Here is a 12,820-nt window from a genome sequence, read left to right as displayed (position 1 = left end):
CTATAATCTTTTAGTCATCTTGCCCACACCTAACCTGACTACAATATTCTTCAGCAATTAATTTGCCTTTATCAAGTTTTCCAAAGCATTTAACTTAGTTTGTTTTTACACAGTTCTCTTTTCATATTCATTTATCATTGGTTTATGTAACATTTAATAGAATAATATAAACACATTACAAGTACAATGGACTTAGCCAATTTGGGAACAAACCTATGATTTCCATGAGCATTCAACTCAAATGGTGGCAGCAGCAGAAAGTAGTTTACATTCATACAACCTACATGGACATCAGTATTTTTAAAAGAATTATTATTTATCCTGCACATTGGTTAAATGAAGATTAAGGAAACATCTACAGTACCTACATAAAACATTTTAGAAAAAAAAAAAACTATAAATAGTGATCACCTTAGCATATGATAGACCTTATACACAGAAGTCAGAGATTTACTTTTTTCCAGAAATAACTATCACAGAAAAGGCTATAGAGCTTACTAAGAATTTTACCCCAATTAACTTATTGAATTCTCAAAAGCACTCTATGAAATAGGTTCTATTATTATCTCCATTTTGCAGGCCAAGAAACAAAAGCACAAACAAGTAAAAAACATTGCCCAAGGTAGTACAACCTGGTTTGAGAGCAATCAAACCAAAGCGGTATGGTTCTGGAGTCTCTACTCTATACAATATAGCTTCTAAAGTAGTACTGTTTTGAGTCCTTTTAACAAACATATGTTACTTTTACATCTTAAGGATTGGAGGTAAATAAGCCATGTTCCATATGTCATTCCCCAGTGCAAATTTTTCAGTAGCACTCCTCTTAAGTACATATGCTTTTATTCTGGCATTCAAGGCTCAACCACAACTTGATCCCAATTTGTACTGCTGTGATTTCAATTCAAGCTCCTTATCCAAGTAGCCTATAGGTTCTGGAAACCAATGAATCATCTTGAACTGGAATACACAGAAGCAGCAGAGAATCTGTCACATGACACTGTAAAAAAGCCAGTATTTGCTTACTTCAGAGACTCTGAAAATAGTGGCCTGCCTTTTAAAGAGAAATGTCCAGCATAATTTCTTGGCAAAGTATAAAGCACCAAGAATCGGGACCTAAATTTTAAACCCTGATTAACCACTATCTAACTTTATGACCTTGGGAAAATCATTTAAACTCTCTGGGGCTCAGTCTGCTTATAAAATAAAAGCGGAGAACTGGAATACAAAAATGAGCTGGAGCCAGTACTAAAATGCAAATTCAAGGACCCACTCTAAATATTTGATTATACTGGTCTGGAAAGAGGCCCCAAGAATGTTCATTTTAATATAACCGATACATGAGGTCTTTGGGCCACAGTGAGAAAAAAATAACAAAGCGATCTCTTAAGTCAATTCTAAATGTAGATTCTTAACTTCAGTCAATTAAGGTGCTCCTTTACACGTTCAGGATGGGAGTTCTGGCCTGAAAGAAAATCCTTTCATTCACCATGGGGCTTGTTTTTGTACCTTTCGCCATACCTTTTGTTTAAACACTGAAATAAGACTTAGTAGTACCACAAACTGAACCTCCATTAATCTGTTAAGACATTTGCACACAGTCAATTCAAATTATTTTTTAAAGCACCTACCAAATGGTAAGTATCCACTGTATTTCATTAATTTCCATCGTTGTGAAATATGATTATCTTAATTTTCTCAGAAGAAAATTTTAAGTTTTAGAGAATATGCACTCCATAAGTCTCAAAATTTTCTTCTTCTGCTGTCTGAAAATTTCCAAAGAAATTAAATCATCCAAATTCACTACCAACATTTTGCTATCACTGAAAGAAAATACATAAAACTGATGAGTATTATTATAATGTAATAAAAGTCTAAGTGTTTTCCTGTTTCCTTCCCTTTTCTTGTTCTTCTTAACCTTTCTGAGTATGTATTTCTTTAATCACAAAGTTCTAGAAACCACATACCACTTTGCCCTAGAGTTACAGATGTTTCATGCTCTGCTGTATTACCATCTGTGTATATACCATCTCACCAACCACCTTTTAAAAAGCATTAATGTGAAATGTATGTGAAAAAGAACCTAACTTAATGGTTTTCCAGAAAATATTATTTTACTTTTTAAAAATTGCTTAACGGGGCCAGGCACTGTGGCTCACCCCTGTAATCCCAGCATTTTGGGAGGCCAAGGTGGGCGGATCACGAGGTCAGGAGATCCAGACCATCCTGGCTAACACAGTGAAATCCCGTCTCTACTAAAAATACAAAAAAATCAGCCAGGCCTGGTGGCGGGCGCCTGTTGTCCCAGCTACTAGGGAGGCTGAGGCAGGAGAACGGCGTGAACCCGGGAGGCGGAGCTTGCAGTAGGCGGAGATCGCACCACTGTACTCCAGCCTGGGCGACAGAGTGAGACTCCCTCTCAAAAAAAAAAAAAATTGCTTAACGATCTTTTTTTCTTTTTCTTTTTGAGATGGAGTCTCACTCTTGTCACTGAGAATGGAGTGCAATGATGCAATCTCAGCTCACTGCAACCTCTTCCTCCTAGGTCCAAGCAATTGTCCTTCCCCAGCCTCCCAGTAGCTGGGATTACAGGCGCCCGCCACCAAGCCCAGCTAATTTTTTGTATTTTTAGTACAGACGGGGTAATGGATTTTTTTAATGGAGAAAGGGAGTATCAAAATTGAAAGATGTTTTCGGCCCTTCGAAATTAAGCTGCTGGCATTAGCAAATCATAAACCTAAACAATACAACTGTAACTCATGACTCATTTAGCAATAGTTTTAAAGACTAAATAAGGAACTAGAAGCACATCTTTTTTGTGTGTGTTCTGGATTTCAAATTATATCAGCATCCAGGAAACTATTTAAATCCCATTTGGGTGGAAAACTGTGCAGGAATATTATCCATATAATACTGTCTAACTTATCTATACTTTTCTTAAACTTTATTTTGTTGTGATTTTAAAAGCAGCCCATATGCCTTACAGAAAAACTGGAAGAGAAAAAACAACAAAACGAAACTCCCACAATCCCAACTATCAAGAAACAAATCAGTTAAAAACCATGGTGTATATGTATATACCCAAGTAAAGAAAAGAAGAAAATTTTTTTAATTAAGCAAAAGAAAATAAAAACTTTTGTGTATTTACAACCAACAGAGAAAAAACTTTATTCAGGCAAGAATCATCAATAGATGCTAAATCTTGAAGAGGAAAGTTTAATGAAGAAGAGGGTATTTATACGATCTCAAAGTATCTCCCCACAAATTAATTAGTAATGTCAAAAAAACAGCAACTATACAATAGAGAAACTACTCAACACCTTAACCAAGCTATCAAAATGAACATAATAGTAAAGGGCAAACAAACATCATATGCCTCCAGACGATAAAAGAACACATATTACCAATCCAGTATTCCAGCCAAAAATGCATAATCTGAATGAAGAAACCTTAAGACAAAGCCAAACTGAGGGGCAATATATAAATAATAAGCCGTCCAATGTCATAAAAGACAAAGACGGAGAAACTGTTCCAGATCAAAAGAGACTTAAGGGACAACAAAACTAAATGCAATCTGTGATCTTGGATTGGCTAATGGTACTGAAAAAAATGCTAATAAAGGACATAACAGGGACAACTGATAAAACTAGAATATAGACTATTTAGTATTACATCAATGTTAAATTTCTTAAATTTGACAACTACTCTGGTTACTTAGGAAAACATGCATGTTCTTAGGAAATGCATACTTCAGTAATAAGGGCTGTAAAGGAGCCAGTACTACTGGCAATGAAACCCACTCTCAAATGGTTCAGGAAAAATATCAGGTGTATATATAAAGAGAATAATAAAGCAAACAGCAAAATGTCACAAGTCAGGTGATCTTGGTACAGGGTATAAGAGAGTTATTTGTACTATTCAAGTAAATTTTCTGTAAATTTTAAATTATTTTTAAGTAAAAACCAAAAATACCTTGGGTTTTTTTTAGCATTCCTCATATGTGTGTGGCAATGTTTTAATTAAAAACTGAATCATCAGTTTGGTGTATCAATTATTTAGTTTTGGAAGCCCTCCCAAATACCTTTGAACATCCCTGGAAAAAAGGTGGATTGTTTTCAGGAGAATTAAAGCTGTCTCTCTCTAGCGTTACATCTGAGAAACGCCACTCCACACACCATAAACACCCACCCCACCACCATCTCTCTAACTAGTCTCAGATAATTAGAAGGGATCAAGATGGTGAATAGTGGCTCTTTGACACCTTGCCAATTCCTGTGAGGCCCATCTGTACTTTCTTCAAATAAATTATGTGAGATTTCCCTATAGCCTTATAACAAATCCTTTATTTAAGCTAGCTAGAGCTGATTTCTGTTCCTTGCATCCAAAAAACTCTAAGACAGCAGGCTTTTAAGAAGGTGAAATAAACTACGGGTTCTCTCAAAGCAGGGACAGTCTTATCTCTCTCTGTATCTGTGGTGCCAGGAAAATAATAGCTACTCAAATTCATCTTTTGTTTGTGCTTCAAAAATATTGTTACAGTGAATGCTTAATGATGTAAGATGTAATAAGGCTGTGTCAAGACAACCAATTAAGCAGCTTCATTGAAAGAGAAGAAGTAGAGACTTATTTTCTGGGTAAGAGTTACTATGTATCAGACCAACCTCAGACCCCTATTTATGGCTACTGGACCACAGTCCTAACCATTCAAATTAGTCACATCATGAATCTTCCCATCTCACCCACTTCATTAAAGAGGAAATGGGGTTTTCAAATTCCTGAATGCTGTCTTTCTTTAAGTGTTATATAAAGTAAGATGGTAAAAGGAAATCAAGATTCTCTCTGTATAAACTCAAAAATAGAAACGATTACATATATTAGCCTGTGAAATAAGAAAACAAAAATATTAGAAGAGTGTATCTTTCTCATACACATTCTGCTTATATGTGGAACCTCTGAAAGACTCAAATTATGTTTTCCTCACAGTATCCTAAGTGGTAATGGTTAATTCTTTTCACCATATTCCTCACTTTTTACTAAAACCCACTGACACTAGGCTTCATCTTAGGCCAAACAGTAAGGAGAACAGGAAAACATATTTAATCTTTAAGTTTAAACTTATTCAACTAAAATAAGTTTAAAATAATTTGTAAGTGTAAATTTTTAAGACTTTAAATGGAAATTATTTTAAATAGCCTATGAAAACAAAAGTCAACATAAATGAAAAAATTTAAACATTTTTGGTCTCAGATAAAACATGAGACAACATAATTACATGAACTCTATTTTTTTAGAGATGCAGTTTCGCTCTTGTCGCCCAGGTTGTGCACTGGCACAATCTTGGCTCACTGCAACCTCCGCCTCCCAGGTCCAAGCAATTCTCCTGCCTCAGCCTCCCAAGTAACTGGGATTACAGGCACCCGCCACCAAGCCCAGCTAATTTTTGTAGCAGAGATGGGGTTTCCCTATGTTGGCCAGGCTGGTCTTGAACTCCTGAGCTCAGGTGATCCACCTGCCTCAGCCTCCCAAAGTGCTGGGATTACAAGCGTGAGCCACCACGCCCGGCCAGGTGAACTTTAAAGTTACAAGTACCACAAACCAAAACTAACTCAATCCATTATCGTATGCTAGACAGGCATGATCTTAAATGCTGTTAACCAAGTTAGCTATTACACCGGTGTGATTACTCAAAATCATCTTTCTCAATACTAAAATTCAGGACCAAGAATTTTTTGTTTTTAATTTACTTATTTACTTTTTTTTGCGAGAGAGTCTCACCCTATCACCCAGACTGAAGCACAGCAGCAAAATCTCGGCTCACTGCAACCTCTGCCTCCTGGGTTCAAGCAATTCTCCTGCCTTGCCCTCCTGAGTAGGTAAGATTACAGGCACCTGCCATCACGCCCGGCTAATTTTTGTAATTTTTAGTAAAGATGGGGTTTCACCATGTTGGCCAGGCTGGTCTCAAACTCCTGACCTCAAACGATCCGCCTGCCTCGGCCTCCCAAAGTAGTGAAATTACAGGTATGAGTCACTGTGCCCAGCCTATTTTTAATAATTAATATCTGATATGTCCTAGTCTTCTGAAGGAATGTTTCTTCCTTTGGATTAACTCTAAGCCACCTAAGAGTTGCTAAGAAACTACCTCTCTGTTCAAGTGTTGTAAAAATAAAGCTACATACATCATTGCTTATCACGTTGACCTGCATGCAGATCCTTTCTAAATCCAGATTTCATGTTTCAAAGTTTTGAAATACAAAATATTTTAATTAAAAATGAACAAGTAATTTACACATTAATTTAAAGTATAGATTATTTACTCATTAAAAGATATAATGTCTGTTTTGATGGCATCTTAATGCAACACATCAAAAAAGAATTCCTTGTTGACCTGTTCCATTGAAAATGTCCAACATCCCAAAAAGCTTAAACAGTTTTGGTAAATAACCAAATAAGACTTCCAATAAAACTGTAAAATTCACCTAACAATAAAAAAAGTTTTTCTGTCCAAAAATAAAATCCAATTATGAGCTATTCATGAGGGAAAAAAAGAATTGATTTCATATCAAGTGAAAACATGTTATCTAGTGAAATATAAGACCAACTGCTTTTCCTGACTCTGATTTAAGTAAAAGGCATCCTAGATACCAATGGTTAATAAAAACTTCTTTTATCCTTAAAGATTTGAATTAAGATCTAATTAACTTAGTCTGGGTCACCTTCATTTGATTTTTAATGTAGCACTTAGCATGGAAGTTCACAATAACAAAAAGCAATTTGCATCATAATATGGTTAATTCCTATCTCTTGCAACTGCTATTAAAAATCTTGCAATTGCTATTAAACAATGAGTATTTTATATAAAGTAAAATACTCATATTATACAAAGTAAAATACTCATATTTATTTTATATAAAGTAAAATACACCTTTTTTATATAAAGTAAAATGTTTAATAGCAATTGCAAGATTTTTAGTTAAATACCATCCACTTCCAGTTTAGTGTAGAAAACAACAAATATTATTCCTCCATATTAAGTAAATTTGTAGGTAATACAAAAAATTATCCTGTTAATGTCAAGAAAAAAATAAGGCTCCCCCCAACTTTTGCACATTACAAAACAGGTAGTAAATACAAGCCACTTCAATTTTAAACCCAGCCTAAAAGCCAGTAACATTCACAGAGTAATATTTCAAATAGTATTCCTCTTAATTTGCCAGTCAACACAAAAAGCAATTTTACCATAAAGTAAAAAGAATTATATTTTCAATATTAAAAAGTCTCATAAATAATCTATCATGAAATTGGGGGAAAAAAGTCTCACAGAATACAAGTATTTAACATTTATTCTAACACATAACTGGGAACAGTCCCTGATCACCCTACCTATTTGAGATGTAAATGTGTTTGCTTCAACAAAAGATTCACATCCAAGAAATAATTAAGCACCTACCATCTGCTAAAAATAAATCCTTTGGAGATAAAAGTTTTTATACATTATTAAAATATTTTTTAAATACTAAACATAAAATAGCATCTGTTGAGAAAAACTGCATACTAGTATTTCCCAACCAGTTTTGATAGCTCTTCAAATTTCTGTTGGTTTTATACATTTTAAGCACACTATGGTTGTACACATTTAAGTCCTAGTAGTAGCTTCCAGAAATGCAGAGCTGTTAGGGTTTACATAAAACACACCTTTAAAAATTAAACCACAGGTTTCTTTAGGAGATGGATGAGTGAAAATGAGTACGTTATTCTTGGAAATTAAGAAGCCAATTTAAGAAATTATTATTTCCCTGAGACCACTAAGGTATATACTAAGGGGAAATTTTTCTCCTATTAATTAGCTTTTCTCTCTACTTCCTCAATAGATTCAAGAAGTCCTAGAGCTTACTGGAGGCATATATGGCAAAGATTTCTCGCTGGAAGCTGTGAGGAAGTCAGACAAGCCAAAATTGTAGGGCAGTTATTAGTCCTACAGAGTTGATGGGAAATGGAGACCTGTCAAGGCTCTACACTTAAACTGAGATCAGAGAGATCCTTTCATTTACACTGACAACGAAAGGATATATGATCAAAATGTAGGCTCTAAAAATAAAATTTACTCTCCAATTACATTACAGTTTTCTACAAATCCACTTAAACAGATAAACAACTAATCCTTCAAACTCAGCTATCCTAGAACAAAGACTATTTGACTAGTTTCCCCCAAGGGACCAAATTCTTTCAAAACTCTCTGGGAACAAAAATTATGCCTAACCTTTTAATAAATTTGCCTAGACAATCCTAACTTAAAACACACATGGTAAATTAACAAAAAACAAACAATTATAACATTGTTATTTATAAAGTAACCATTCAAAGTAAGGTACAATACTTTAAAAAAAAAAAAAAAAAAGCCAGTCTCATTTCACAGGAACTAAAACATCAAAAAATAAAAATAAAAACACCCACCACCACCACCAGTAAAAAGAAACAAACAAAACCTAAAGCAATAAAGCAAGCCAATACGAAGAAAGCTAGTAAACTGAAGACAGCTTTTCCTGTAATTTCTAACTTGGTATTTTTCATTTGAAGCCAAATAAGTTCAACTGCTTTGTCTGTCTAGACCTGACCAAGGTCTCTACGAAGAAAAACATTGGGCACACTGTTCCCTCCTATGGCCACACAAATCAAATTTATAAAAATACACTGACTTTGTATACTGAATAGTAAGTTTAAAGCACCAAGCTTCTGAACCACAGAACTTAATCACCTAGCCTTTAAAATAAATGCACAATCTTCACACAGCAGTGAAGAATCTGGACTGACGTACTTGCTCATATCAAAATACAAATGAGTATTGACCCCAAATCCCTATACAAACTCACCCACTACCCACTAACATTTCACTTTATAATAAAATATTTCAAATATTCTAAGTAAGGTTGTGTGCTCAGTCTTCCATGATGAAACTCACTGGTATGTAGAAAATCCCTAAGCCAGTTACTTCTCTAATTATTTCGTAGGCTAGAACCTTATCACCAACCTAGTTGATACAGTCACCATACGAAGTAAATGCTGCTCTAAAATATTTACAATGGAATAAAAGAATCATGAAACAGTGTATACTCTCCAACCTTTTTAAGTACTACTAGATTGAAAGGCACTCATCTTTCCGTTGGTTCACAATCAGAATGGTCATTAAATGTCATTAATGGCCCACTCATATCTCACTGCTTAGTTCAACCCAAAAAGATAGAACTCCCACTACGAAAGTGAATTCTAATCTTTCACACTTCAAAAAATACAGTTAAATAACACCTGACACCATTTAATTTTCAGTCTCAGTCTGTAAGATTCTGAAAAGAGCATAAAATGGATTCAAGGCCCTATTATGGTAATGTTTTTATTTATGGTCTATTAAAACAGACTAAATTCCACAATCCTATAAGGTAAATGGGCATATTTGAAGAGGAAAAAAAGTCAAGAATCGGAGCCTTAAACTTACATAATGATGATAGTAGGCTGTAAGACGACTGTTAAAGGCAGCACGAAGCTTCACTTTACCAATTACACAATCAACTTTGAAAATTCTTAAGGAAAGCTTAAATACATTGGAAAAATGGATGGCAAAATATAATGGCATCTCTACACCCAGTGAAGTAACAGGTTTAGGCTTGTTTGTACAGCTCCCTAAAATTTAAGCTGAAACAGAATACAAAAACCAAAATCCACAAAATGGGTCAAAAACTGGTTGGGAAATGTCTTACTCTAGATTGAAACATTTAATCATACAAAATAGATTGTACTTATACACTTATTAAACATTTTAATCTACTTTGGCATACTGAATAAAACATGGCTGGATTAAACCAAACAAAAACTATTATTGGTACCAAAATAATTTTTTTAATGTTGAAGCGTACCCATCACCACCACTGAAATTTGCAAGGCTTTTTTTTTTTTTTTTTTTCAAAAGTGGAGACATTTTATTTGCCTTTCAGGAAAAACGAATCAAATTAATCAACTAAAATACAGCATTGTAATTTGCAGTAAAAAATCAACACATTTTTGTAACTGGCTCGGGGAAGGAAAAAAAAAGCCCAGTCTTTTCATGTAAACATAATAAGCCTGTAATATGCTGCAGACAAACGCACTGCATGGGGTGTGGAGGACCCGAGCTGATTAGATTACCACAACATCAGCCTGGGGCCGCCATTTTTAGAATCTGTAAAGGACAAAAGAGGGAAATTTCAGTTTTTACTCCCCATCTCAGAAATTGAAGGAAAAAACAGACTGTTTTCCAAATAGGTATTCATGCCTCCAGCCTAGAGTTGAATGCACCTCACTTAATTCTCTCCAAGGTCTCCAGAACTCCAAACACCTTACCTTATTCACATCTCTAAAAAGGGAACAAAATAGGCAAAACGAGGTTTACTCTAGAGCTAACTCTAGCGATTTCTCTTTGACTTTAAATTGTATCATTCTTAAGACACAGCCCAGCAAGGACGGATCTATACGGACCTAAGGCCAGTAGAAGAGAGCACTCTGGATTGTTTTTTCTCACCCCCACCTCGTTTAGCACAGTGAACCGTTTGTTTCTCATCTGTGTCTGCTGCCACAGGGTCTGTGCCAATGCCTTGGTCAAAATAAGCTTTTCTGAAATGAGCCATATTGTAGATCCTAAGGCTCCGGCACAGTAAAGCACGGCGGTAATGCAAAACGAGTGGGGGAGGAGACTCAGAAGGCTGGGTACTGGGGTGACCACCTCAGGGGCGGGTTTACCCTCTCCAGGAGAGGATGAGGAGCTAGCTGTCTCGCTTTCCCACAAAGAGAGATGCCCAGGGCGTTCTTCTTACCCCCTTCGTATTCATGTGCACATTATACCAGAGACTGCCCGTCAAGAAATGGAAGAAGAAAATGGGGCCTATATGGCTTTTCAGCACCTGAACAAGACACGGTTGAGAAAAGGGAGCGCTGGCAGCTCCTGGGACCACTTCGACACAAACCCTACTAACAGTCACAAGCCTCCCTCTTCACTCAAGCGGCCTTAACCTGCTGCCAATGAGGAGTGCGCCCCCTCCCTAACTCCCACTCTCAAGGGGGTTTAACTGCCAGTTTCCCCTTCCCCAACCCTAAAACCCGCCATAATGCTCCATTTCTAGGGTCAGGAAAAAGAAAGGATAAATTCGATTTAAGCAAGCAACGTCTCGCGCCGGCAAAGACACCTGAGAGTCAACGTCTGCTCCCCCAGCTTAAGGATAAAGATGAGAGACCTCCCTCCCCCTTCAAACACAAGTCTCCCAACCCTGCAAGCCCCAGGAACTCCCACGGAGACGACAGGCACTGACCTGTGATGTTCACACACGAGACACCCGAACTCCGTTATGTGCTCGACCCCCAAGGAGTCTCTCCGCACCTCCGCAAACAGGCGACCCCCCGACAGCAGCCACTGCGGACACAGGACGCGGCTCCACACACCCCCTCCCCAAACAGCAGCGCGCAGCCTCTTCACCAGGAACCGAGTAGGGGAGGGGGCACCCAGGCAGTCAACAGGAACGCAGAGGCGACGGCGAGGCTGCTCGGAGTGTCTATGCCCACTCTGTTGCCGCTCCCGAACTCCGGTACGGTCTCCCACTCGGCCCCCTGCGCCCGCTCAGTGTCACTGCCTCTCGCTCTGGGAAAATGGCGGCGACGGCGGCGGCGGCCGCGGCGGCGGCGGCGGCGGCGGCGGCGGCAAGTGCACGGGGCCCGCCCGTCCCGCTCCGCAGGGGCAGAGGGGGAGGGGATGAAGCTGCCCGGCGCCATTTTGCTTGTGGGCTGCCGCCCGCCCTTGCCTCTCAGCGGAGGCTCGAAGATAGCAAACTGGAGGCGGTGAGGGGGACGGAATCTCTGTATTTCTGACAACAGATGCATTCAACAATCCACCGAAGGTTTGAGGAAGTGTCGGTGTTCGGTGGGACTGGTTCTTTCCCCCCTTTCCCCCAGTGGCCCTCAAATCTGGATATAGGTGAGCTTGGGCATGCCAGTATTGGGTGCACGGACAAGGACAGCAGGGCCTGGGAACGAACTCCCTCCCGTCACCCTTCAAAAGCGATACACTTTCTCCTCCTCCCAAACAACCCCAGTCCCGTCTCCCCGTCCCACTCCCCCTCCTCCCCCAGCCCAGTCTGGCCTCCGGCGCTGGGTGAACCCGGTTGGGGTGTCACTCGACGCCCACTAGGGGCTGAGGAGGCTCCAGTGCGCAGGCTCCGGGCACCGGATAAAAGCGGAGCTGGCGAGTCCAGCGCTGTCTCGATGGAGGAGCAAGAAACGGAAGAGGTCGGGGGGAGAAGCAGCAGGAAAAAAGCAGCCACCGTCAACGCCGCCTCCCTGTCACCGTGTTTCGGGGTAAAAAGCTGCCGTTGCCGTCGGTGCAGTTACCGTCGCTGCCTCCTATACTTCTCTTGGCCTCGGGGAAGGATTTCCCCACCGGTGGGACAATGTGCGGGGAGGGGAGTGGGAATTCCTTTATGTGGCGGTGATTAAACGAGGGAGGGACAGAGAGACAGTGATCTCGAAGAAAAAAGGGGGGAGACCAAAGAATAAAAGGGTTTCCCCACTAAAATGACACGGCGATTCCGGCTCTTGTTTTCGGGGTCTTTCCCCGAAATGGCTTGCGTCTTCCCCTTGCCCCGCAGCGACCCGGAGCGCAGGGGGGAGCGGAGTGGGGAGAGGCAGAGGTGGTCTCGGCAGCCAATCGTCGCCTGATGTGTCCTGTCGGGCGCGTAGTGGTTGGCTGTCGATGACCTCATCCTGCAGCAGCGGGTGGGGCCAAAGCTGTAGGGGGAGGCTGTTGCAA

General features: G+C 39.2%; 3 protein-coding genes across 4 annotated transcripts in view; 2 read left to right on the top strand and 1 right to left on the bottom strand.

The window, feature by feature from the left end:
- Positions 1-11,673, bottom strand: part of KMT2E (lysine methyltransferase 2E) — a 100,235-nt gene extending 88,562 nt beyond the window's left edge. Inside the window, exon 1 of one of the 2 annotated variants that reach the window (XM_023192542.3) lies at positions 11,331-11,673. The gene's annotated coding sequence lies outside the window, so the exon portion shown is untranslated. The remainder of the gene's footprint in view (positions 1-11,330) is intronic. The other variant, XM_023192543.3, reaches the window with a different exon arrangement.
- On the top strand, positions 11,334-12,586 carry LOC111526698 (translation initiation factor IF-2-like). The gene has a single exon (XM_023192550.3). It carries the CDS (start codon positions 11,367-11,369, stop codon positions 11,769-11,771), a length of 405 nt encoding a protein of 134 aa, XP_023048318.1. The 5' UTR covers positions 11,334-11,366; the 3' UTR covers positions 11,772-12,586.
- Positions 11,792-12,591, top strand: LOC111526697. The gene has a single exon (XM_023192549.1). The coding sequence runs from the start codon at positions 11,890-11,892 to the stop codon at positions 12,505-12,507; it is 618 nt and encodes a 205-aa protein (XP_023048317.1). The 5' UTR covers positions 11,792-11,889; the 3' UTR covers positions 12,508-12,591.
- Positions 12,592-12,820: the final 229 nt, after the last annotated feature.

Source organism: Piliocolobus tephrosceles, chromosome 8 (genome assembly GCF_002776525.5).
Source record: "Piliocolobus tephrosceles isolate RC106 chromosome 8, ASM277652v3, whole genome shotgun sequence".
Taxonomy (NCBI): domain Eukaryota; kingdom Metazoa; phylum Chordata; class Mammalia; order Primates; family Cercopithecidae; genus Piliocolobus; species Piliocolobus tephrosceles.
The sequence above is the reverse complement of the archived record's forward strand: the minus strand, read 5'-3'. Positions and strand labels throughout refer to the sequence as shown.